The sequence below is a fragment of the Cinclus cinclus genome, chromosome 6 (genome assembly GCF_963662255.1).
Source record: "Cinclus cinclus chromosome 6, bCinCin1.1, whole genome shotgun sequence".
Taxonomy (NCBI): domain Eukaryota; kingdom Metazoa; phylum Chordata; class Aves; order Passeriformes; family Cinclidae; genus Cinclus; species Cinclus cinclus.
The window spans coordinates 18,552,282-18,579,165 of record NC_085051.1 but is presented as its reverse complement, the minus strand read 5'-3'; the positions used below and the strand labels follow the sequence as shown (position 1 = coordinate 18,579,165).

General features: G+C 40.0%; 1 protein-coding gene across 3 annotated transcripts; it reads left to right on the top strand.

Moving 5' to 3' along the window:
* The first annotated feature begins 3,754 nt into the window (after positions 1–3,754).
* On the top strand, positions 3,755–25,768 carry CHKA (choline kinase alpha). Of its 3 annotated transcripts, XM_062494521.1 has the most exons (12): positions 3,755–4,065; positions 7,412–7,523; positions 14,490–14,543; positions 18,298–18,411; positions 19,038–19,171; positions 19,438–19,542; positions 19,911–19,969; positions 22,069–22,156; positions 23,056–23,164; positions 23,634–23,740; positions 24,041–24,122; positions 24,910–25,768. In XM_062494521.1, exons 1-12 carry the CDS (start codon positions 3,755–3,757, stop codon positions 24,967–24,969), a joined length of 1,335 nt encoding a protein of 444 aa, XP_062350505.1. In that variant the 3' UTR covers positions 24,970–25,768. The 3 variants fall into 3 exon arrangements, with proteins under 3 accessions (XP_062350505.1, XP_062350506.1, XP_062350508.1); XM_062494522.1 differs by lacking the exon at positions 14,490–14,543; XM_062494524.1 differs by lacking the exon at positions 18,298–18,411.
* The last annotated feature ends 1,116 nt before the right edge of the window (positions 25,769–26,884 follow it).

Genomic DNA, 26,884 nt, shown 5'->3' with positions numbered 1-26,884 from the left:
AGGAAAAAAAGTGTTTTACTGTCTGAGGGGAAGGAGATTTCTATGATGAGCAGTTTTGTCTCCCTCCATGCTGACAGCAGAGGTCATACAAAGTCTCAAGGCTCTGCTCACACCAGAAGAGGGGAGCTTTGTCCAGCTTGTGCCTTGCTTACGGCAGAATTAGTCACTATGTGTTTGTCTGGGGCCTAACCTTCCTTATCACAGGTACTTCCTCCACAGGCTTTAAAGCCGGGTTATCCAGGGGATACAGGCAGCTGAGGAATTATTCTCTTAATAGGTCTCATTTATTAGATGCTACATCAAATTAACCTATTAGAGTGAGACAGAAGTTGAACATAAATAACAGAACCCACGTCTGCTACTACAGTGTGCTAATGCAGCTTGGTTGCTATGGTGTAAAATTCAACATAAGGATCATGAAGACACATTTGCCTTTTCCCATTACTGAATAAGATGCCTGTTTGATTGACTAATCCATGGCATAGGATAATGCATTGGTCCTAACAACAAGGTGTTTCTAAATGGAAACAGACATCAGTTGCTGCTGAGAACATAATCAGGCTTCACAAACCCAAATTCAGTACTTCAACTAGTCAGTCAGTGTTGGAGCTTCTGACCCACTAATTCAGTACTTAATTCTCTTCTTTAAAGTTATTTTTTCTTCTGCTACCTTCTAAGATTCAATATATGCTGAAACTTTGTTAAATTTGATTACAAGTATTACCAAAGTATAATTGATTCCTCCTCAGGAGCAGAAAAATACTGCACATATAAGTAGAAGAAATGTGTTTTTTTTCTTTTTTCCTGTTTTATTTGAATGTGGACCTAAAATTTATGACAATTACATCTTAGGAGCTCTCTAAAGAGAGTTTCTCACTCTGTTTATCTGTTTAATGTATACTGCATGGAAGTGCAGTATAAATTTCTGATGTGTTGCTCCTCCTGAATACTTTGAGCCAAACTGGGAAAGTTCTTGGATAACAGCAGAAAATTTTCTTGGCTAAGAGCAGATTTATTTTACTATCTTTCCACATACTCTACTGAGTCTTGAATCATGCCTTCAGACCATGCACTTCATATCTCTGGCACTGCTGCCTAGGATTTCAGTCAGAGCAAGCTTGTGCCATTGCTGCCACTTTACTTTCTGCCCACTCCAGCCAACCACACTTGAAATGCACACAATGCAGGGTACCCTAGCTAAAAGAACTCCTACTCACAATGTAAACATGACCACCATCTTAAGGAATAACCAATATTTACTTTTAGGCATAATGAAATAAAAATCATTTTGGCAAGTAACATATCTATTTGCCTTCATATCAACTACACCTTCAGCCTCTTATGATTATTCACCTTATGCTTATCACAAGTTCTATGATGAGTATTTTGTTCTTGCCTTTCATTGTATCCCCCCAGGAGAGACACCATGTTTGTTGGAAAACACAGTGAACTGTTTTCAAGTGAGTTCCACCCTTTTTATAAAGTCAACAATGAATGGCTATGAGCTGCTCACTGCTAAGAAAACATGAAACCAATAAACGGTGCCATGAGCAGAGCAAACATCTAAAGGGAACATGCATGTGGCCTTCACATAGATCCAGGATACTTATCAAAACGGAAGTCATTAAAGGACTGAAACCCGAGCTAAACTTACACTAAGAAAGGGTGTGTTGTAATAAAAAGGTTGTAAAAAAATAGTTCATTATGTTCCTATCTCCTTTTAAATTCTCTGATACATTGGAAGAGATTATTGGAGGTTTTGAAGCAAAGCTTTTGAACAACTGTCAGTGAAACGGCCAGTAGCAACAAAGGTGGAGTTTTCTTGTCTAATAAAAGTGGGTAGAATTCTCTATATCCAGGGAAAATGAACGTTTCTTTTCTCTGATTTTACTGACTTTTCTTTCTATACTGATAGCAATCTAGAAAAATGAAGTCATTAGGAAAGAAAACCAAGTCCTGTTATTCATGCTATCATGACAAACCAAGTGCTCGAGCACTTGGAAACAGAAGGACCTGTGTGTAAGGCAAATTTGTTTTGCTATTTTCACCACTTCTTCCCACATGTTTTTTTTCTGTTTAGTCACTCAACATCGGTGATATTGACAGGTACTCGAGCAGGATCCTGAAAAAGAAAGGACTCCTCTGCAGTCCTGAGTAGTCATCTCCAGCAGTAATTGCACGTCTCCTTTCCAGCTTCCTAATCTGTGCCCGAGCTAAAGGATTTTATTTCACGAATGAAGAGCTGAAGTATAAAGAGAAAAGAAAATCTCTGCCTCTTCTGTCCCATTTTGGCATCCCTAACTCATACATCACTCTTCCCCTTAACTAGGGTCTGGTATGCCTCAGCCAAAACAGCTTTGGTCATGCTGAAGCTGCTTTGCTAGCAGAAAGCCTGTTCCAAAGCCAGTTCTGGAGCTTTCCTGCCACTTCCCAGAAAATCTGTAGGCTCCTTGGGGATTTTCCAGCTCTAGAGTGCCTAAGTGAAGCATGCAACAGAATGAGAGAGCAGCCCGTGTGGTGAAATAGTCTGAGGAAGGATGAGTGAAAGGGCCTATCAGGAACTCCCTCACAGCCCAGTAACCCTCAGCTTTAACAGTGATCACCACAATAATGGCAACTTTTATTACAAGAGACCGCAAGTCTCGAGCATACAGAAAAAGGGTGAAAAGCCAAAGGAGGGGAGAAAAAAAATCAGGGAAGTGCAGAGGTAGTTCAAGGCTTGAAGAGATTTATTGCTTTACCGCTCATTTATGACGAGGTGATATAAGATATTAGGCGGCAATCCCACCCGCTCCGCTGGAGGGGTGCGAAAGCCGCGGCTCCTGCAGCGGGCTGTGACATCACCGCTCCCGGGAGCTGCGGGGGAAGGACCGCAAGGCAGGTGCTGGCGTTTCCCAAAACAGGAAAGCCTATTTCCAATGCCAAAACGATAAGAAACTCAGCTCGAAAGCACTGCGTATAGACATTATTCTTGCTCCCGTTACCCTTCTGTTGAGGCGCGATTCTCTCCCGAGCCACGAGAGACCAGTTTACCATGCGGGCATGAGCCAGCCCTCACACGGTGACTTAGTAACTCGGCAACTTTCAGTAAGGAGCGGACTTTAAATAAGCGTACTGTTGGTTGCCGCGACCCACTTCTCACCATGCGGGGATTTCCCACATATTTCGGTGTCACGTCACGGAATAAATAGCGGCCCGGTGGGCAGCCCTAAGCAAGGCTAGCCCTGCCTGAGGGGGTGCCGGCTGCATCCAGCACCGCATCACCGCGCACCCAGTGGCGGCAGCTCCACGGTACAGTGAGGTGTCCCCTCTCTCCCTCCTTTCTTTTCGTTCGTTCCTTCCTTTCCTCTCTCCCTCCATCCCTCTCTCTCACCTTCCCTCAGCGCTCCCCTCAGGCTCGGCCCCCGCCCCGGGGGCGAGCGCCTCGTGCCCCACTCGGGGCGAGCGCCTCGTGCCCCCCTCGCGTGCGCGCACCAATCGCAGACGCCTGGAGGTGCCGCGGGCCGGGTGCGCGCGCCCCCCCCCACCCTCCGCTCCAAGGGCGGAACCGAGTGCCGGCTCCAGCCAATCAGAGGCAAACTGGCGTGAAGCGTGAGGCGCGAGCGGGCCCGCGTGCCGAGACGCCGTATAAAAGGGGGGGCCGGGCGCGAGCGCGGGGCTCACTCGCCGCCGGCGCTGACGGCGGAGGGACGCACGCGAACTGCCGCCCCCATCCGCCGCCCCAACGGCCACCGCGCCCCCCCCGCGCCGCGCCATGAAAACCAAGTTCTGCAACGGCGACGCCGACCCGTCCCCGCTCGGGCTCCTCCTTGGCCGCGGGTCCGCCGCGGCCGGGCAGCCGCCCTCGCCGCTGGCTCACCCGGACCCCGAGGGGAAGGATCCCACCGCGGCGGGCAGAGGCGGTGGCGTCGCGACCCCGCCCCCGGCGCTGCCTCCGCCGCTCGAGGAGGAGTCGCCGCCGCTCGACCCCCGGACGCGGCGCCGGGCGTATCTGTGGTGCAAGGAGTTCCTGCCGGGGGCCTGGCGGGGGCTGCGGGAAGAGCAGCTGTGCATCAGCCCCATCAGGTCAGCGCGGAGGGGGAGGTGGCTCATCCAGGGGGCGGGGACGGGGGCGCTCCGCAGGTCCGAGCTGACCCCGGCTGGGGGAGGAGAGGGGCTCCGTCTTTAATTTCGTTTTATTCTTTTAAACCCTCCAGAACTGGGTTTATGGCCGGCGGGAGCGGGCTGGCCGCGGCGGGGGCGGTGCCGCTTGCTCTCCGCACCCCCGGCCCGGAGCGGGTGGTGGTGCGGGGTGGGGGGGGGGGGGGGCGGCGGTGGCGGCTGCATCGCGGAGGCCCCGTCTCGGCCCCGCGCCGGGGGAGGGGCCCCGAGGCCGGCCGTGAGAGGGATGGAGCCGGCAGAAACCGCTGCACCGCGCCCCGAGCTCTCTGCCGGGGGAAAGCACCCAGCTGGGCTGGCCCTGGCTGCTCCGCGCTGGGAAGTCATCAGGTAAACGCAGTGTACCGGTGATGTGAGTCATCTTCTACAGCACACAGTAACGAGTGCTTGTGACTCAGCACGCTGGCAGCAGAAATATGTAAATTGACGACGTTCTGGAAACCATGTGATGTAATGTGTTGGAGATCTTTGCCTTCTTTGCAGCATTAAATAGCATCTTTATTTTGCTTTAACTAAACTCATGTTAGTTCAGAGATTCCCCTTTATGCACCCCTTGTTTCACATCTTCCAGACTGATTATTCTACCTGATCAAACAGAGTTAGGGAGGGTTTCAAAGGATACTGTTGTCAGCTTGCTTTCCCAATGTTTCTACTTGTGTCCGTACACAAAACATGCACACATCTACCCTAGGTACCTAAGGGAGCATACGCAGTTGACAAAGCTCTGACGTATAAAAGTATAGTTGAACACATCCTGCTCATTTCTAAATTCATTTTTAAAGCCTTGTTGAAAAATGAGCAACTCACTGAGACTCAGTGCAGGCAGTATTTGTTTTTCTAGATCGTTTCTCCTCACTTGACATGATCATAAGGAGTTGATGAAGGGGGAGAATTTTTTACAAAACCAATACAATTCCTAAACAGTAGACTTGTTTGACATGGCTAGTTTGAGTTGCTTAATTGAGTTTTCATCAGTATTAGTGTATACTGCTGACTTTGGTACTTACTTTCTAAAGCCTTACATTTTAGTACAGTTATCTTTGCATTTCTTGGAAGCGTCTCATGTGAGACACCATTTCAAAATGGCTTGGTGGTTTCCAAATTTGGCAGATGAAAAGATGATCTGAAACTTAAAAATGTATAAAGTCATGCTAATTGGTAGTTGGGATTTTTTTTTTTTTTTTTGGCAAAAGTCTTCTCACCACTTTCATCTCTGGAAGCTGCATCATATTGGTTTGCTGATTCTGCTTTCAGCCAGTGTGAATTCTCCAGCGTGTCCATTAACATTGCAAAATCATGTTCTTGAACAGCTGTCAGTAAAGTAACTGGTAGCTTTGTCTGTATGAGTGACATGTGCCCTTTTGACCTTTAAACAAGCTGCTGAGTCTACTGACCTTTCAGAAGAACAGTGTCTTTTATTATGCTCCTGTATGGATTTCCTTGATAACTTTTCCAGGTAACTTTTGAAGTCTTAAATGCTATTGTGAACTTAAACTATAGTGAAACTTCTGTTTAATGGAGTTCAGCATCACTAAGGCACTCCACTTTGGCTTTCCTTTGTTTTTTTCCATAAAAATGGAATTTCTGGGCTTTCACACACTGTGCAGGCTGAGCATTTGTTTAAGTCATGTAACTATACAGATTGTTGAGCTTTAGTCCAGTATTTCCTGTCAAGTATTTTTCAGTGCGGTGAGTTCTTCTATTTAATTATTGATACTTTCACCAAAGTTTTTGTCAGAGGCTTAGAAAAGGTATCCATTTTTTTCACAAAAATCTGTCTAGCACAGTTCAGATGAAGCCAGAAATGTACTTAGTATAACTAACCAATGCCTTTGAATAGCTGGTTCTGTTCTTCCTTTGATATCCTTTCCATCTGTCTCTTGGGGTTTTTTCCAACCTGTTCACCTTCATGGTTCAAAGTTTCTTTGTATCTTGTCTCTAAACACCCTTTTTTGGATGCCTGCCAAGCCACCTGGTTCTCTTCTGTCTCCTTTCTCAAGCATATTGTGCAGCTGCTGTTTTACCCTGTTTTCTTGAGATTTCTTTTTTTCTTCGCAGTTGTTGACTTTGGATATATTGGCCAGCCCCTGTCTCCTTATTGGTAGCTTTTTTTTTTTTCCAGAAAGTCTGTTCTGCTTCCCCACTGTGTTGAAAGAGAGCCCAGAAGAATATTTGAAAAAGCATTGAAAGGAATGTCAGGTTAGGGCTGAGAACTGTATTTTAGCCACTACATTTTGGATCTGCTGTGGATTCTTGTAATCCAAGGTCACTGCAAGGTATTATGTGTTATAGGCAAAATCACTCGCAGAAGGAAAACTTGGGGATTTCATTCATGAACATAATGACAATGAAAAGAATGCAGAAAGGCAATGTTGTAAAGAGAATGTTGAGTAGATGGGTGTTCTTAAGAGCTACAAGAACATCAAGAAACTTAATATCTTCAAGACAGACACAAAGTAGGGAAATCTATGCTTCAGTCATTCAGATGATGCACAAGCATGCTGGTTTTTTCGTGTAATCACAGTTTAACAACTGTGTATTTTTACAAGAAAAATTTTTACAGTATTTTTACAAGAAAAAGTGACAGCATTTGTTTTGTTTTCCACAGCTTTATCAATCTAGATAGATTCTAGATCAGAGAAACTAAGTGTGATTTTGGATTTGTCAAATACATGAGCAACTTAATTAAAATAAAAAACTGCTTTAGTTGTAAATTTCCAAATTGAAAGTGTGTCCCTAAAAAAAGACAGCAGAAGTAAGACTTCCATTAGCAATGCTCTAGCACAGGTATTTAGGTTAAATCTTTATAGCTGAATTTTGTAGTTGCCAATCCCAGTGATAGCAGCTCTTAATTCAAACTTGGAGTTTTATATTCAGTGCATGGTTTTAAACTTATTCTGCCATTGTTTTGCTTGTGCAGCCAAGTATATCTGGCAAGACTCTGGCATCACTGAATGTAATTTACTTAGAGCTACATAGTAGTTTGTTGCATTTTACATCTGTTTGTTAATAGTTTGAGCTGTAATTTGGATCAATAGCTCTGGGTGGTGAACTGGTACATTAAGAAGCATGAAGCTGCCACTGTTTTATCAAGGTCTCGTATGTTATGAGTTATTGGTACCGCTGGAAAACTTTATTTTTAGAGGAGACCAATTAATCACACCAAAAGGATGTTTAGTGCACCTCTAATCTGTTGAAAACAAAATGTGTGCTTAAACCAAGTTAGCTAATCCATGTATTTCTTTGTCTCCAGAGGTGGCCTCAGCAACATGCTGTTTCAGTGCTCGCTGCCTGATACCGTTGAGACAGTTGCAGATGAACCACGGAAAGTTCTCCTGCGTTTATACGGTGCAATCCTGCAGATGGTGAGTACATAGAGTGCTTTGGGAGTGGGGGGGGTTTCTGTAGATTCACAGTAATATGTTTGGAGATCTTAATTTGTGACACTATGCAGCTGTATCCTTTAGGGAATAATGTTTCTATGGTGGGGGTATATTGCAAGATGAAAGCAGTTTTCTTTATGGTTTGTCATTGTCTTGAACTTACACACCTTTCTACACAGATCCTGAATGGCGTGAATTAGCTGAAGGCTCGTTTGCTGTTTGTTTGGGCACTAATGTTTTGCTTATGGTCTTAAGTTTGGACTGTGGTGTTTCTGAAGAACATGCTTCTGTACAGAGCTTAGGACTTTGACATAACTAGCTAGATTGCAAGAGACTAAACTGCTTAATTTTAGTCTTGGTAGCATTTACCAGTCTTGGAGATTAGATGAAGGTTTTGTCAAGCTTGTACACTGCTCAAGCATTTTATTAGATGTCATGGGTAATTGTGCTGCTGGAAAATTTGATCTATAGTTTTAGAATAAGAATGAAGCGTGAACATCAATACTGTACAGTCATCTCATTCCAAAACATGCTTTCCTGAATGTGTGAAGTGCCTTTTAGCTGGCATAGAAGCTTAACCTGATGTTTTGTTGAATTCTTCTAATGTTACTTTTATTTGGTTAGTAAAATGTAAATAGTATTGAAATTTGTCACACCTTAAGTGAAGTGGTTGGCAAATCTGTTTTAAATAGTAACATTTAAAAGAAAGACTATCTTGTAAACGTGGTCTCTTCTAAAGCTGACAGACTGTTACTCTAGGACTGCACAGATCTTCTTACCCATCTCTGCTACACACTTGATTATATTGTAAATAAGCAATCATAATGTAAGTGTTTAACCTTATGAGAAATAGCAGCTTCACAGCATTACATCTGTATGTTGGCAATTGTTTCTATTTGACTTAGAGGGTCTGGTTTTATTATCCATTAATTTTATATTTTCCAGTACTCTTTCACTTGCTTTGAATAAATGATCCAATACCTGCAGAAGATTTTCTGTTCCTGAAATTTCAGCCCATTGTTCCTGCTTCTGCTGTCTTGACCAAACTTACTATTAAAAGTCTTATTAGATACTGTTGCTTTACTGACTTTGAAGTGTTCCTTTATTATATTATGTGAGTTGTTTACTTTCCCGTGGTAACAAACTTTACCAGAAATATGTAAAATATTCCAGTGGCTTGGAATAGCATGATTTGCTTGGCTACAGCACCATACGTGTGTTGGGAAAGCTAAACTCTTAAACAAGAAAAGTGTGTAGAAGTTTAGAAATTCAAGCTTAAATAGTCTTTTAGTTTTAAAGATAAACTAAAAGCAGAGTGAAAAAAAGGGTACTGTGAAACTTTGTTTTCAAAATGACTCGTAGGACTGATTCTAAGTTGGGGTTCTTTTTAAGAATTATTAATGGTTTCAATGTAATACTGAGTTAATATGTAGAAAGCTTGAGTAGGAATATGGGCTGTAAAACTATTGTAGTGGTAGAGCTTCTGTTTCCCAAGAGCTGTAAAGAAACATGGCCTTTCCCTTATTTTTCAAAGGAAAAATAAAGTGGATGCTAGAATTTGGCTGCCATCTTCCCTTAGGGTATTTTTAAACTTGCCTCTTCTCTGCCCCTATCCACTGAAGAAATCCAAATAAATTTTTGGGCTCTGAAATCAGAACTAATTTGGTTTGAAAATTGAAAGTGTTGTCATAACTTTCTAACCTTTCTGCTCTTGGTGTTGAAGGATCTTTTGAGATGTCTAACTTCCTTTATTTCCATAGTGGCAGTGAAATGACTGCTCTTGTTGGTGCAGTTCACTAATGATTAAGTAAGCAGAGAAAGTCCCAAGGTAAAACTTTGATTGCATTGAGGTTCACAATTTTTGTCAACAAACATTTGTCTCTTCCAGCCCCTTTACCTTAAATGCAAGTTAAAATATAAGCAAACTGTTTTATTGGGTACTTTGAAAACCTCACATAGGATTCCTATGAGTTTCTGGGTGGCATAAGCAGAATGTTATGACAAGCCTGTTAAGTGGGAGTAATTTGACATTTTTAGTGAAGTTGTTTGAGTTAAAAACCCTGTAGAAATTAAGGAACACTGTTGACCTAAGTTGAGTTTTGAGACTATGCTGAAATCACAACTTAATTCTCAATTACTTAATTATAACTGCCACTGGGTATTAGTAGTTACCACTTGTTTGTTTGAGCCTTTGTAGCATGTTTTAACTCTTGTCCATTTTTACCTTCTGTTGAAATTGGAGCACAAACCAGCTGTATCAGTTCTTTATCCTTTTACTGTAAATACTGTGTATCTATAGCAACCTGCACCAAATTGTTGTACATACAGAAGACAAGTTTAAGTTAAAATTTTGAATACAAGTGAAAAATGGATCCCTGATTACTAACTTAAGAATGAATGATACTGGCACCATAATTCTTTGAGCCACCTTTTAAAGGAACCTTTTTTGCAGTTTGAAAATAGCTCCAGTTTGCTTATTATGACTCTTGGAAGACACAAATGTCAGTACATGAAACTCATCCAATATAAACCATGCCAGCTGGCTAAAGCTGCCACACAGGGAAGGCTTTGTGCCTTCCTCTGTCATAGCTGATATGTTTAAGCCAATTTTTTGTGTGCATGACTGTTTTGGGGGGAGCTGGGTGGAGATGAACTGTGCTGGCTTGGCCATTATTATGAGTGGTCACACTGGCATGGATATTTATAAATCAAGGACTTCTCTTGAGTATATCCTTGAGCAGAACTCTTTTTTTTTTTTTTTTTAAGACTAGTATTGTACTTGTGACAGGTTCAAGTACTAACCACATTAAAACTCCAATGTTTGAGGCACAATGCAGATATGTCCTACACTGAAAAAAGGGAAATGTCTTACTCTGCTTCACTTAGTCTTGCTCCAGCTTAGTTGCTAAATTTAAAGGGGAGCATTGAAAGTAAAACTTGTTGTGACAAAATGTCTTTAACTGTTGGTTGTATTAGTGTTAAAAACTGAAATGAAAGGTTATCCAACAATATGCCATTTAATGCCCAGACTTTATAACTGGATTTTGTATTCATATCACTGTAGTGATATGAATAGTTTCTACTTAAATTCAAAACAGCATCTTGAAAATGCTAATAATATTTCAACTTAAGGTGGCATCAACAAAAAATAAGTTCAAATTAAGGTGAAATTTAAGTTCACCTATGAAAAGGTAACTCAGGGATTGATTCCCATTCTTTTACGTGTGTCAAAAGAACCTTGAACTCTTACTCACTGGGGCTCTGTTACTTTACAACAGCCAAAAAAAAAAAAAATTGTATACAAATGAACAAACCCAAACCAGTATACCTAATGTTCTTTTCTGGTCTCTCAATTTCTATGTGAGCAGATGCAAAATGATTATAAATGGTTGCCACAGTTCTGTGGTAAATCTTTTTCCATACCTGCCTTGCTGCCTTTTATTTCGTGTAACTAAATAAAATGCAGACTGCTGTGTAACTGTAATTATCAACGTCTTCTGTGGTTGTTGGTGTCAATGTCTGTTTGTAGCATGGAGTAACTACAAATCCCTGGCACTGGCAGACGGCTTGAAAGAAACCAAGCACCTCTTACGGGGATATATTTGTGTTGGGTGGCATTAAGGGTGTTCTGGGGGTAATGTACCACTTTAGTTGTATATGCATGTGTTCTCTGCTGCAGGCTTGCCCATGCGATCGTGCCTAGAGCACTCTGGTTTCCAGGTGACAGACACGATTCACGGTATAGTATGAGATCTCTGAAGTGGAGCATTCTCTACAGCTTTCGTTTTCTTTAGTACTGGATTTCACTGTTTAAAAGTAAGCCTTAAGTAGCACCAGCTACTGTCTGTGCATCTAAATGTTTACAGCAATAACAGAATATCAAGAATGTCCCTTCCTTTTCTCTGCTCCCTCACAATAGAATGGTAATTTGAAATGTAGAGGATTGGAGTTGTGGCTTTTGTAGAGCTTGAATTGGGAATTCTTCACATGCTAGATTTTTAAGACTTAAACAAATTTCATTTCATTATCAGTTCCTTCGGGTCTGACAGAGATAAGTGATCAATGGCAGATCCTTAGAAGCAGAAATAGTTAATTGCAGAATCTAAACCTGGTTTCATTCCATACATTGAAGTTCAAATTGATGTCTGCCAACAGCTTTCTAGAAAAGTTTCCCCTGCACAGGTCACCTCTAACCTTTGAGGCAATTCTTTGTAATGTTGTAATTTAAGATTTGAATTCCTAGGGATTTATCTAATTCAAAATATTGCAGTATGTTGAAGTATTGAAAACTAAAGCTGAGTAAGCTCAGAAAAATGGAGTTGTATTATATTTAAATTTGTGAGCAGCACTCAGTTACATATAAAAGAGATAAAAGTTCCTTCTCTTCACAGAATTCTCTGGCCTAGCATCATTTTTTTTTTTTTTTTGATAAGAGACTTCATCTTTCAGCTACAAAAGAAATAAATTGGGGGCATTAGGAAGAAAACGCTTAACTCAGTTTTCTGTATCAAATTGCCAGATGTATAAACACTGTCTGGCCATCTGAGTGCTGATCAATGTGTACTGTTTCCCATTCTTGGGCTTCTATCTTGTATCCTGCGTTAAAATCCATTTACATGATCACAAATTAGACTCTAAACTTCTATTAAATATAGTTGTCCTCACTTACTAAAACGGTAGTGAACTTTTTCAGAGCTTTGAGAATGTCTTGCCACAATAAAAAAAAAGCTCTGAACAAATATTTGAAGAAATCTTGAGGCTGTAGAACACATGTCCATTTCTAGTTAGTTTCCATGCAGAGAGAGTGATTAAAAAGCTCCAGCAGTTGCTCAGTGATTCTCTTTTTCAGGTAATTAAAATTGCCCCATTTCTGTTGATGTAAATAGCTCCCAGAGTTGGACATTAGTTGGAGTGGGCTACTAGAGTTATGGAAAAACTGAAATCAATTTATTTTGCCAAGATCAAGTGAGCTAAATAAATTGATCAAATTATGAGATGCCTTATTTTAAACCACTGCTCTCAGAGGTGATTGTGGAATCAGGAAATAATCAAATTCTACTACTTTAATCTTTTAAACTCTTAAACTTCTGGTACATAATATTGCATCCTGCTCCCTTTGTTCTTCTTGCCCATATATATTGAAGAATTTCCTAATCCTAGGCTGGGTACATGGCCACTTCTGAACACTGATCCTCTCCTACCTTCCATTCATATTTGCAAGTTATTTGCATATCTGCATTCATTTTCTTCTGGAAACTAATGCTTCATGCTGAGGGAACAGAAAAGAGGGAAGGGATGCTGCAGAAGTCTCCTCTTGTGATGACTCTGCAGTACAGTCCTAATTGTCCCTTTCTAATGGCACAGTAGATGCCATTAGGCTGTCTCCAACACTAATTTGAGGTGGACTCTTGGAACTGGCTAGCTCTTTATACAGTATGACCTCTGGAAAACAGATGCCAGTTCAGGTTCTAGGGAAAAGTCTAACGTGCTTACCTTCTGATTGAACTGAACCATTCTGAGAGCACCATTTATCAGGAAAGACTCCTGAATGGTGAGTAACTTTCTGACTCTTCAAGAAAAATGAGTGGTATTGATGTAGAACATGCTTGTTCAGAGAAACCCTCCATAAATGATTTTAATGCTAATGAGTAGTTACATATTTAGCTGTAGTGAATATGTTTGGACTTTTAAAAATTCCTTGAAAGTAATATAAAGTAATAGTAGTTTCTATATTGTCTTGTTTTAAACTTATATAGTAGTGTTATGGGAAGTACTTGCTGAAAGACCATGGATTGTTGTTAACTATCCTTCTTCTATAGCTTCTGAAATACTGTAACTGCAGAGCTTGTGTAAATCATTAGCTTGTTGTATTGTACTTAAGGCAGCTGGTGTTGCTTAACTGTATTCCGTTAAGTTCATATTTCCACCCTTGTTTTGGACATGTTAGAGCTTTGGAACAGGAAGGTATGCACATGGTTCTGTGAAAACAATGTTTGTGTTCAGAAGGTGGAGATGCAGGCTGCCTTTATGGGCTAGTCTAAAGCTAGTCTGGTTTAAACAGTCAATGGTGGAATTGCAACATAAATAGCAGCCACAAACTGTCACTAATTCTAAGCAGATATTTGCTTTCTCTTCTCCTTACCTTCAAGCCTTTTAAAGGACAAGGTTTTTAATACATCTTGAATTTTTAAATGTGCAGCTCTATTAAAAGCATGTGCCACTGAGGGTTCAGTTGCTGAGAGTATGGTTTAATGTTCTGAAACTGTTTTATAATGACTCTTAATAACCCTAGCATAATACTTTATGCATGGAACTTGTTAAAGTTTTGCTAGTATACTGCAGTTCCTACTGAGACACCTTTAGCTTATATGGGCAATTGATTCTAAATCTTGGGTTTGCACAGCCAGTGGTACACTGGACATATAGCCAAGACAGCACACTCTAAATAAGGAAATTCTAGCCACAAGAAATTTGGAAAATAAGGTAATAAGCAAAAGAAATGCTTTGCAACCTTCATAACATGCCTCTTTCAATACTCCTAAGGCTTATGTAATCTCTGTAATGCGTCTCAAATGCTTTGGCTGGAAGAATCTCATCCCAAATGTCATGCAGAGGGACTTAATTTTCTCTTAATTAAAAACGTTCCTCTGAGCTTATGGTGCATTGAAATCTTGTTTTGAAAGACTGGGAAACAATAAAAATATAAGTGAAAATCAGGTGTTTACACAAGTGGCTTGGTCTCAGTGGCACATCCTTTTGAGAGATTTTGGAATTGTTGAAAATGTGGTGGTCAGATGGATACTAGTGCTGTAGCTGTCACTTATCCAAGACACTGTTGAGACTTTTAGTTAACTGTAGCTGGTGCTTCTACTCCCTTTGTTCTGGTGGTTGCAGGTTAATAACTTTAAATTTCATCTTCTCATTGTGTTTGCTTTTTCTCATTCATAGAGGTCCTGTAATAAGGGCGAGTCTGTACAGTCTCAGAAGGAAAATGACTTGCAAGTGAGTAATTAAATTTGCTTATTTCACAGAATTTTATAGATTATAGGGAAATGTGGTGATCCAGCTTGTTTTAAGCCAGTAGCTATTCCACCTGAACTGGGTCTAGAAAATGTAACAAGTAATAGAGAAATTTATTAGCTCACAGAAGCAACATTATGTGAGTGTCTGGCATAGTTTGGAAAGATTCAAGCATCCCACATTATGAAGAAGCAGTCCCCCAATTCTATCCGAAATAGTTTCTTACCATTTTGAACATTGGTATCAGTACTTCTGTTTCTAGTATTAGACTCTTAAGTAGATGAATATCAGTTCTTTGCTTTACCTAATCCCTAATTTTTTAGTACATTGATGAACTTCTGAGGAAGTACATGAAGCTGGAAAGAAATTGCTCTTGAACGTGAAATGTTCCTGATTAGCACTGTGCTTGGATCATCTCTGCTCTGCAAACTTTTAAAATTCTTAATTTGTGATTTTTTTTTTTTCTCCTGCAGCATGTTTAGCTGAGTGTATCTTTTCATAAAGTCATGTGAATGGGGCTTGGTAATTTAGATTTCTTCTGTGGCAGTATTTTTTTGAGCAAGGGATAACAATGCAGCATGCTAGCCAGATGCCTTGGTTGTTATGTACTCTGTTTTCAGCTCTGTAATGATTTTGGCAGTATCCAGGGAAAAGTACATTTTACTCAATTGATAAGTGCTGCTTTTCTCCCCTTGTATTTTTTTGCCTTCTGGCAATGCCATCTGAAACATTTTCAAGCATTTGTTTGGTTTTGGGGTTTTTCTCCCTAGTGAGTTGAAACTGGTTTTAAATTTTTTGTTGTTGAATGACTGCTTTTGAAGTTTTGTTGAACTTTGTTTAGCTTACTGGAACAGCTTCAATCAGTTGAACCAAGATTGAACTGAAAAATGTACTGGTTTGATACCTCAGGTTTTTCAGAAATGAAAAATGAAGATGGCTTGATTTCTCCTCTAACACAATCCTGTAAAAAAAAGAAGCTAAAGTTATAAAAGAAAACAGAAGTCCAAACAAGCCCCACCCTGGTGACAGAAGCTCATAGAAGTTTTGCAGTACAGGAAACAAGGTTTTGAACTTCAGAACTGAAGTTCAAATGAACTTCATTTGTGGTATTTGTTGCTTGAAAATACTGATTTTTTTCCCACTGATAGTTGTTTTCTGCTATTAATCTCATAGTGCTGAAACTTCACTGTTGAATCAGTGTTCTCAAGAATTACTGTCAGGATGGATTTGTTAATTTTCTTGTCTAGGTTATGAGAGGAGATGATGTCCTTTAGAGAGAATAAAATTCTGGGTTCACTAGCAAAAGCACTGTAGCTTCTGAGCTGCCTGGTGTGTGACAATTGTCTAATCACTGGATAGTCTTGTCAGCTCATAAAGCCTTTTAACAGGAACTTGTTTAGCTTTGGTTTTGCTATAATTTGCAGTAATTTTCCTTAGAGTATGACTGCTTTGTATATTTTAGAGTCAAATTTTTGAGGCAGGAAAAAAGCAGACACTTCAGATCCAGCTGAAGTGTAGAAAGGCTTCTGATATCTCCTTGCCTAAATGGGAGTTGCATCCTGGGAAAGTTTTGTAAGAAAGTTTTATAGTTGTTGGGTTTGAAACAAAACATTGATCTTGAAGTATTCATTTAAAAACATGAGTGGTCCAAATTTTTCCAGAAATCTAAATGCAAGTGCTTATGGATGAATCTCTGAAACTGCTCAAAATTGAGAGCTTTAGATCTTAAAATAGCAGGTTGTTGTCTTGGCAGCATGAGTATATTGCTAAGTGTTTGAAGGCACTGAGGAATACATAATTTTCGTAGTTACAATGCTTGATCCTTTAAAGTCATCAGTTGAACACTAATCTGAAACATCAGATACCTAGATTTGTTCAGTGTCCATATGAAGTATGCTGTAGAATTTTTAATGTCCTTTAGTAGTTAATTTCCACACCTGTCCTGTTTGACAGTAGTATGGAGTGGAGACTTGGTAAAAGGTCCCTTGGGTATTATGTGAAGGGGAAGCCTTTTTGCCTGAGATTACATGGATGGTAATGTTCCAAAACTCTCGTTGGACTTGTGCACAAATGCCCATTTGGTTTCAGTAGAGGAAGTTCTTCTAGTACTTGCGCCTCTGATGTATGAAGAGATATCTTGATGAGTATCAGGATTTTTTCTACTTCCTCTTATCCAAGAATAGTGAGTTGCTGTTCAGTAAGGTATGCAAACAAGGAACTGACACCTTAATGGGAACGACTTAAAAATGTCTGGTGTTGTACCAGGTGCAGTCTAAGTCAGTGTTGGTTAATAATAGAGTGGACATTCAGTACCTTGTAACTAATTTCCTTTTTGGTGCTTGGCATTAGGTTTCAGAACTGAATGGAAAGAGTTCAAACCTGTGAGGTTGAGGGCACACGAAATAATTAAAAACATTTTTGGTGTGTTAGTGGACAAAGTATTTGGTGCATTGAGGAACTGGAATGAAAAAATGCTGGGGAACATAGATGAAATACATTCATATGCAAATTGTATCTTAAGACTGTGCTTCAGAACACGTTTGCATGAGTCTTTACTACACTTCAATGTGAAATGCTAGAATTTATTGAAGATCTCAGAATGTGTGGGACAATAATAAAAATAATTTATCAACAGTGCTGCCTGGAGTGTACTCAAGAGTGGAATTTGTATAGAGTTATATACTGTCTGATACTGTGTTGACTGCAATAATGCAAAAATATCTGTGGGCAGAAATACCTGAGAGCTTTCTTAATGTTGTGCTTTTCATTCTTACACTTTTAAGTGTTATGGGTCTGACTTTGAGATGAGCTGCTCAAAATTGGGCAGAGACTTGGCAGATCTTTAGGCTTTGAGTAGAGCTGGATTTTGTTGAACATAATTGCTAGAAGCAGAGATTTATAATGTGACCTCTGTGCTTACTTACAGATAATCTTACCCATCCAGAATGCTACTCTTCAGTGATTAATTGTTTTTGAGATTAAATATTTCATATTTCTATTAATTTTAAGTGTTTATATTAAAAAGCTGTCTGCTTATCACTGTTGTGAACCAAGCCTATTGATGTAAGACAGTCTTAGAGAAAAGTTATTGAAACTTGAGGTATGTTTGGTGGCAGAAAGGGAAGAACATTTATTCACGCACACACATGATCCTTAGCAGGAGCTTAAATTACTTCCTCATTGAAAAAATGAGAAAGGGAATACTTAAAATGTGCTTAATGGAAGGAAAACAAAAGTAATTCTTCTAAATAAGTTGTTCTACTCAAACACAGTGTTTTATCATCATTTGTTCATTTAATTCACTTGTGTAGCTAAAATGTCCTTCTGAGAGGCAGTGTTCTGGAGAGTGTTAAAATAGTTGATATAGGATAATATTTGTTGCTCCTGTGTTGTATTTCAGTGGGATGAACTCACCAGGAAATGAATTTGCAGAGTTGCTACAGGTTACAGAGGAGAGGGTGTTTTGGTTTTTTTCAGTTTTCTGTTGACCTGGCCCATCAACAGTACCTGTTCAGTAACACAGATTTTCCTCTCCAGCTTTAAATTTGAAAGCAAAATACTTGTATTGCTCCCCTGCTGACTAAAAATTATTAGTCAAGAAACTTTGGTTAGTAAAATACTGAGTCTTTGCAAAACTAACTCTAAAATTTCTCACTTGGTAACAGTTTAGCTATTGTGCACACCCAAGTTCATTTCTGTGCAAGCACCAACTAATACTTCAATTTCTTTTTGGTAGGGGGCAGAAGCCATGGTTCTGGAAAGTGTTATGTTTGCCATTCTTGCAGAGAGAGCGCTTGGACCAAAGCTGTATGGAATCTTCCCACAAGGGCGACTGGAGGAATTCATTCCCGTAAGTCCTGGTCATAATTTCTCAGTGGGCTGCTGGAAGCTGTTGTAATTGATCATGACAAGGAGGTCTCTGGACTGCTGAGAAAAACAGGGATGTGGGAATGGAATACTTGTCTGCCTGCAGTAATTGCTGGCTGTAATTTGATACAGTTAGAGTGCGTGTTGGGAGAGCCCCATTGTAGACTCTTGCCAGGGGGAGATAACCAAAAACTCTTCTACTCTAGCAGAGGCTAATAAATGAAGATAAAAAGCCTGTTAGACACCAAACATAGCATGGGGAAGCTGTGGAGTAACACTTCCCTTTAACAACAACAACAGCAGCTGCTTTTGATATTCTTACATATTTATCCTTGACCTGCTTTGAAGATATTCTTAGTGTGAGATGTGATACTCCCCAGGTCTCAAATCTAGAAGTGAATTGATTAAGTTGTAAGTAGGGCTGGCTAACAGCTTTTCCAAAGGCGGAAACTTTGTAAGTTCATCTGGGAGCAAAAAAGAGTATTGCTTGAGTATTATGCTAGTATTTCACACTGTACTGCAAATAGCCTAATGCTATTGTTTAAAATTAATCATAGTTCTGTAACTGTTCAATTAACTGTATTTTAAGAATACTTTATTTTATTATAGAGCAGGAAATTGAGCACTGAAGAACTAAGCTTACCTGACATATCTGCTGAAATAGCTGAGAAGATGGCCAGATTTCATGGCATGAAAATGCCGTTTAATAAGGAACCCAAGTGGCTTTTTGGAACAATGGAAAAGTAAGTTATGCAATACTTTATGGGAAAAAAGGTGACCTGTTGTAATTTTGATAAGCGGATCATTCTTCCTGGATGCCTGAGAATACAAGCTTTCACTGTACCCAGAAACTACCACATGAAGGACTTCAGTTACCTTGAAGAACAGTAATGTTTTCTTCAGTAACTCTTTTGAACTTCCTTGATTTTAGTTTAAATGGTATCATAGTATGGGAAGAATAATATACTCGTTATTACAAATCCTGTATTACTGTCCTTTTTTTAAACAGGTATCTAAATCAAGTGCTGAGAATTAAATTTACCAGAGAATCTCAAACCAGAAAACTGAACAAACTTCTCAGTTACAATCTCCCCCAGGAAATGAAAAATCTAAGGTAGGCTTATTTCGCCTACCACTATCATCTAATCTCCACAGTTTCTGGATGGATTTTTGTGTACTTGTTCAGACATTTTACAGTATAAAACTTTATATTCATTTTACTTTGCAAACCAGGGATGTTTTGGTTCTGTGACCAACCTGAGTCTCATACAAATACAAAATGCTATGATGAAATTGCTGGTCTGACTTACTGATCATGAAGTCAAACTTCATTGTGTTGATGCTTTGTGCCTAATAAAGAAAAATAGGCTGTTGCTAGGAGGGAATAGAGTTTCAAAATCTTGCAACAAAATTACCTGGAAGTGGAACTGAAGTTAGTGCTTTGTTACTTAAAACATGCTCTGTTGCTTTTTTTTTTTCTAGAGCTATGCTTGAAGCTACTTCTTCACCAGTTGTATTTTGCCACAATGACTGTCAAGAGGGTAAGCTGCTAGTATTTCAGTATTGCTCAGTGATGTACTGTTGAGCTTTTTCTGGTTACTTGTTTGCTCTCTGAGAGGTAGCCACCTTGTGGAGGTACTGCCCTGAAGCAGCAGCCTGTGCACTCTGGTGGGCTACAGTATCAAAGCCAAGTAAGGGCTTCTGCAACCCTTCAGGCTTTTTCTGAGAACCCTGGTGTTCTCAGAACTGGGTTAAGCCAAGAATGTACTCATGCTCTGTTAGTACATGTCAGTTGATGATGGGAGCCTTATGTGTTTTCTGTTTAGACCATACCTTGCTTTTTTGCTGCATTATATGTGATCAGAGTGACGTATACTAGAGTCATTTTAAAAGAAAGATGCTGAAGAAGTGAGTGGTGAAAATGGACAGTAGCATAGTTTGACAAGGCAATTTTTTACTTGTACTGGTAAGAAACATTAGAAAAACCTTATCCACCATTTTTTAGTGTTCTCTGGGAGTCATGGAAGGAATAACAATTTTCCTGAGCCAGTTACTGAAAAAGAGGAGGAAGCAAGGCTGTGGAGGTGTGTTGGGTATGCTGTGTTTGTATGCCCTGTCACCTGAACAGTGGGTAAGCTGGGCTGAGCTGGAAGGATGCTCCAGTGGGACTGTCTAGTGGGCAGTGATGTTTTGTCAGTGGTCCCAGCTTTGGCAGCTAACACTGAGGAACTGTCCTGGGGGATTGACACATACGGATAGGCAGCATGAGGGGAAAAGGCCACTAACCTGAGGTGTCAGTAGTGGAGGAGTTTGTCTCCTTGCTGATGGCAAGGTGCACTACTGGAGGAGTCAGAGCATAATGGGGCTGAGGTAAGCTGGGGAGCCTAAAGCTCCAATGGGTTTGGGGATGTTTGTGAAATACTGGGTTGCTTTTCTGTTGGTGCAAGAGTGTGGCATGGAGAACAGATGTACCTGCAGAGAGGAGTCACACTACTGCAGAATTTGACATTGCTCTACATTTATTTACTAACTGGTACTTTATAGAGGCAGACTTGGTGTCTTTTAGATGAATTATAGTGATTATCTGAATTGAAAGACATAAGCAATTGCCTAAACTTTCTGTATAGGTACTGGCTATGCCACGTATTAGAACAGGAGAGTGCTCAGACTGACTTTCAGGCTGCTGAAAAGCAGTTTCTGTCCCAAGTGTTGTATGACCAGTGATAGTGCTATGCAGATATGAGAGATGCTGTGAAGTTTATGATCTCAAGCTGTGGAATGAAACAATGCAGCTAAGGACTGCTAAGGCTGACAGGGTCACCTGAGCCAGCTGCAAGCTAAACTGGGGAAAGAGGATCCTTGGGAGAACAAATCTGCTTCTTCCTACACAGAAAAAACTTCCTTGCTTTCAGCTTTGAGGTAAAGCTATATATCTCAGCTTCCAGAGAGCTGGTAAATAGCCAGTGCAACTTGGCTTTTGCTGTTGTGGTTTAACTAAACCCAGCAACTCAGCCCCACAAAGCCCCTCAGTCTTCCCAGTGAGATTGGGAGGAGACTTGGACAGGTAACAGCAACAATTCACAGCCTGAGATAAAGGCAGTTAATTAGGGAAAGCAAAATAAACCAAGAAATTAATTCTCCACTACCCACGGGCAGGCAGGTATTCAGCCATCCCCAGGAGAACAGGGGCCCATTGCACACAACAGTGACTTGGGAAGACAAACGCCATCACTCCAAACATTCCCTCTTCTTCCTTCTTCTCACTCTATACAGTGAGCACATAGTAAGGAATATTCCTTTGGTCAGCTGCTCAGTGGTATCTCCTTGCAACTCTGTGCCTGCACCCCCTGTCCTTTTTTGGGCTGGAGTTTGAAGCAGAAAAGACCTTGACTCTACAGGAGCACTCAGCAGTAACAAAAACATCCCTATATTATCAATGCCACAAATCCAAACATAGCCCTGTGCCAGCTACTACGAAGAAAGTTAACTACCCCTGCCAAAACCAGCACACCTATAATTCTAGTCATGCAGATGTAAGGGATAACTGGGATCAACTGAACAGTGTTGCTTGAGATATACAGTATTGCTCTTCTCTGATTTCACTGCATTATTAAATATGCAGTATTATGTTAATTTTCAGGTAATATCTTACTTCTGGAAGGCAGAGAGACTTCAGAAAACCAAAAGCTGATGCTCATTGACTTTGAATACAGCAGCTATAATTACCGGTAAACACTTTATTTTCCCTTCAGCACGGGAGTGTGCTCCTTCCTGCATGCCACAGGGAGGCCGAGTGCTGCACTACTGATTATTTGTCTATTCTAGTGAATTGTGTTCTGCTCTAATTAGTGATGGTTAGCAAATACAACTAATCAAAATCGCTTTGGTTCTGATGCTCTTGAGTTTAGGCACACGGCAGAGGCAAAGTTGTTGGTGTTCCTTGGCTGTTCAGGCTAGAGGACTTGTTTATGCACAAATGGCTTCTTGCTTGCATGTCAAAATTTCTAGTGTGAAGCTGAGAAGGGTAGATTTTGTGTGCATATGTCTGTAGGGTAGCTTTACTTTTGTGTTTTTTCCTTCTGTCCTTTCTAATGACTTTTTTATCTATGCAGATGAGAATACAAGTTTTTTACTACATGGTTACGTAACATGCTGGTTTTTCTTCCCTCAGCCATCTAATTAAGTGTTTTTAAGGATGATGTGTGTATAATCACTGGGGTTAAACATGACTATAGCTGAAATGTAATAAAACAGTGAATTCCAATAATGTATGAGTAGAATATGTTGAAAATTTGAATATGAGCTCTTTGTCTGCAATAATGTCAGTCTGACTTCACACTTTAGATGCAGTGCATACTCAAGTATTTTTACTGTCTCCATTAGTATAAAGTTCAGTAGCAAAGTCTAGTACTCTCATGTAGCTGATAGCTTTCATTCTTAATTACCCCTCTTTACTGTTTTATAATAACTTGCAAAAGGTTTTCTGGTTATCAATTCTCTATCTCCAGCAAAACTGCAGTAAATGCTGAGTAGCCCAGTGCTTTTAAACATGATTTTAGGTTTGCTTAGAAAAAAAGCCAGATTGCTAGTTTGTAAATATTGAGGTGCTTTGTCTTTTCTTTTTCAGAGGATTTGATATTGGAAATCACTTCTGTGAATGGATGTATGATTACTCATATGAAAAGTACCCATTCTTCAAAGCCAGTATTCTTAAATATCCCTCGAAGAAACAACAGGTAGACATAAAAGACAGTTAAATTTCAGTGTCCAGTCTTCATATCTTAACTCTTTTTCAATTCTCTTTTGGATTTAGTGTCCCAAGATATTTCCTCCATGACTTCCATAAGTGTAATACTTTCTCTAATCCTACCTTTGTTTTAAAAATCATAGTAACTTAGTAGCTGTTCAAGATAGAATATTTACTATATGCTGTGTAGCCATCCACCACAAAAATTCCAGTACTTGTAGACTAAGACTATGAAATTAGTTTGCAGCAGCAATATGCTGCCTGTCATAATATTATAACTTTTCTTAAACCAGGCTTTCAAGCAATTGCTAGAAACATCATTAATCTTAAAGCCAACTCCAACACTGATGTTTGGAAAAAAAATAAATGCCAATTTATTAGAAGGTCTGCCTAGGTCTGAAAAAAAACAAATATATCTAGAGATTAAAAGTTGTAACTGTTGTTTACTTGCCTTCCAGCTTCATTTCCTCTCCAGTTACCTGTCTGCATTCCATGATGGCTTTGAAAATCTGAGCAATGAAGAGAAGTCCAATCTAGAAGAAATAGTGTTGGTAGAAGTTAACAGGTAATTTGCCCTGTACAACTATCTTTAGACTTGCACTGTGGTACCTATACTTGTATATATCTCTCACTGGGTGGAGGAACTTGAGCTATTTATGTGGTAAAGAACAATCTGTCCACTGTAACATTAGGTATGTGATAGACACTAATAGTGGAGTAAACAGAATGGGGAATATTTTTATAGTATCATAATTGAGGAGAAGGTGTGGGCATCCACAAACTAGAGAATACTGTTCTAAGAGGACATGAAAATTAGGTGTTGTGACTTAGCTGGGTATTTATTTCAATAATTCTGTAATTTCAGGTTTGCCCTTGCATCACACTTCTTCTGGGGTCTATGGTCTATTATACAAGCAAAGATCTCATCCATTGAGTTTGGGTACCTGGTAAGTTTTCTAATTGTAGTTTTACACAACTGAAAATGAATAATCTAAATAAACCATGGTAAATTATTGAGAAGACAATGGAATGGCCTCTCACAGCAACTAGTATCTTCTAAGTGGAATAAAGCTTTTAAAAATCTGTTTGTTACTAGCTTGTGCTCTTAAGAATGTCAAGAACATCTAAGATCATAAAAACTTCAGAAATTGTTCCCAGGGCTATGTAGAGAGTGAACAGCCTTGTCAGCTATATTGCAGCATTATTCTGCAGTAAGATATCACAGGCAAGAGAGGCCAGCATGCAGTGAGAATTTTGAACTGAGTACTCCAAGTGCACATGTTGTCCCATGGTGATGTTCAATGTGCAGCAGTATCTGTGCCAGGTAGCAGCTTGTACTTGAGAAACTGTCTGAAACTGTCTCTACTTGAGAATCAGTCTGGCTCTTGGTCTGTGCTCAGTGTACTGTAAAGTGATAGGACTGGCAGGTATATGGAACACCTTAGCAGAAGTCTTGCAGGAGCCAGCCTTTTCAGTCAAGTCCTGGACTTTTTAGTACCTGTTTTTTCTGATATTTTTGACAGCAGCTAATTCTGTTAGAGTTGAAACAAAACTGGAGGAGATTTTAAGAAGCTAGAACACCTCTGGAGAGATTATCCTTCTGAATAGAGCTAATTAGTGCCTTGAGATGATGGATTAGGAAAGTAACACAGTTAATACCTTCATGTTTCCCCATCCCAAAAAAGAAAGCAGCTGTTTACTGTATTGAATACTGAATGTCCCTTATTTCTCCAGGAATATGCATTATCCAGATTTGATGCCTACTTTGATCAGAAGAGAAAGCTGAAGGTGTGAATGTGGGAGGAGTGGCCTGTTGGTTACCATATGAAGAGGGCAGCTGGACAGAACTTTCACTGTGCTTAGGCTACTGTATCTCTAATGAAGGTGTCACTGAATTCCAGTTCCTGGGAATGCAGGTGTACAGTACTGAGGACTATAAAAATTACTTGTTTACAGTTCCGTAAATAGTTGGAATGAGATTGGAAGGCAAAAGTAAAATACAACCATGCAATATCTTTAAATCTTTTCAATCTAGGAGCTATTTTGTATTATGGGAGAAGCTTACAATTAAGTGTCAATACCACATGCATCAGAGCAAACTGGCTGTGGGTACATTTTTGGGGGGTGTTGGCATTCTGGTTTGTGTTGCAAGTGGAACAGCTGTAAAAGCTGATTTGCTATCAACACTGCCTCTTAAGGACGAGGAAAAGCAAAGGAGACAGCTGCTAAACTGTGAAGTAGGCTTAAAAACTTAGTGTGAATTTAGGTTCACGGTGCCCCAAGAACACTATTTTGAAGCTGCTGATATCTTACACCACTTTAACCAGAAGCAACTAAACACATTGAAGCAGTGTGCTTTAAAGTGTTAGTGACACACACATGAATGTTTCTCTTAGGCTGGTGTGCCTGGGAAGTGAAGTACAAATGAGCTTTGAACTGGACATTCTGAAGGAGTTTGTTTTGAACTGTTTGTTCCGTGTTGTTCAAGAACATGCTTTAGCCCAGCCTGGTTCTCTTAAAATGCTGTGTCCTGCACAGGGGGTTCTGCAGGCTGACAGCACTGGGAAGAGTGCCTTGAATTGCTCTAGCAGCTCCCCAGATAACTGGATTGGCATTGACAGTACTGGTAATGGAGGCCCGTCTCTCTTCTTGTGTTGCCACAGTATATGGCTGTAATAAATAGAGCCAAAGACTGCGGAGAACACTTCAGGAAATGGCTGTTCTGCCCATCCAGTTCTTATGTGGCTTGAGAGGTGCTTTTCTTGCACCTTCAATTCTCATCATGTTCCAGGAATACAGTAAAGTGGAGCATCTTGTGGGGAACAATAACATGTATGTTGAAACTTGAGTATAATCTGTGTACATGCCATCTAAAGATTTCTTTTGATTTTTGGGAGCTTGTTTATTTTGAATGTTACTTGTTTGTGCTTTCTAACACACTGTATTATAAACACACTTCTAAGTTTACCCTTTTTGACTTGTATAGCAAATACTCTTTGAAGCAGCTGAATAAATGTGCAGCATTTCATGTACTGTATAGCAGAACTTGTAAAAGCTGTCATTACTCTCTTGTACAGAGAATCATTTTCCATACATTCAGTTATTAATACTTTATAATAAATATAAAGCACTTAAAACCACTGTTCTTGATGTTCCTGAGTCTGTTACATCTGCAGGATAAAATAGATGCCATTTCTGGCCTTAATCTCTGTTGGATCCTTGCAAAGGCAGACTGAGACACTGACTCAGTGCTCTGGGGTATATCTTCTACTTAAATGTGTCTTCAGCATTTATTATATAATTTAATCCTAATAGAATTAAAGCAAGCAATGAAAAGCAGACTGAACATCAGTTTCTAAATCTACAGCTTTAGAAGTGGGAAGAGATTTAGTTGAAACACTTCACTCTATCTGCTCTGCTTACTACCCTCAAAGCAAAGGTAAAAGGTACCAGCACACGTTGAGTTTATGTCCCAGAACTGCAGCTGCACACCAGCACTTGTACTGTGATCTCTTGGGGTAAGGAAAAGACCTTGAAGGAAAGCAAAGCATGCTCCAGCATGTCACTTCTGTAATGTAAATTGGTTTTTAAAAGGATGAGATGCCCCCGAGTGTTGTTTGGTACACTTAGTAGGGACATAGGTAAGTCAACAGTTGTGAGCAGAGACAATGCTTTGTTGCTTCCTGGTATTTTTTTCAGTTTGCCTGTT

Excerpts from the sequence above, each read along its gene's own strand:
- CHKA (XM_062494521.1), top strand. The coding sequence starts at position 3,755 with ATGAAAACCAAGTTCTGCAACGGCGACGCCGACCCGTCCCCGCTCGGG. Across the intron at positions 4,066-7,411 it reads CTGTGCATCAGCCCCATCAG|AGGTGGCCTCAGCAACATGC; the intron begins GTCAGCGCGGAG and ends CTTTGTCTCCAG. Across the intron at positions 18,412-19,037 it reads GACTGGAGGAATTCATTCCC|AGCAGGAAATTGAGCACTGA; the intron begins GTAAGTCCTGGT and ends ATTTTATTATAG.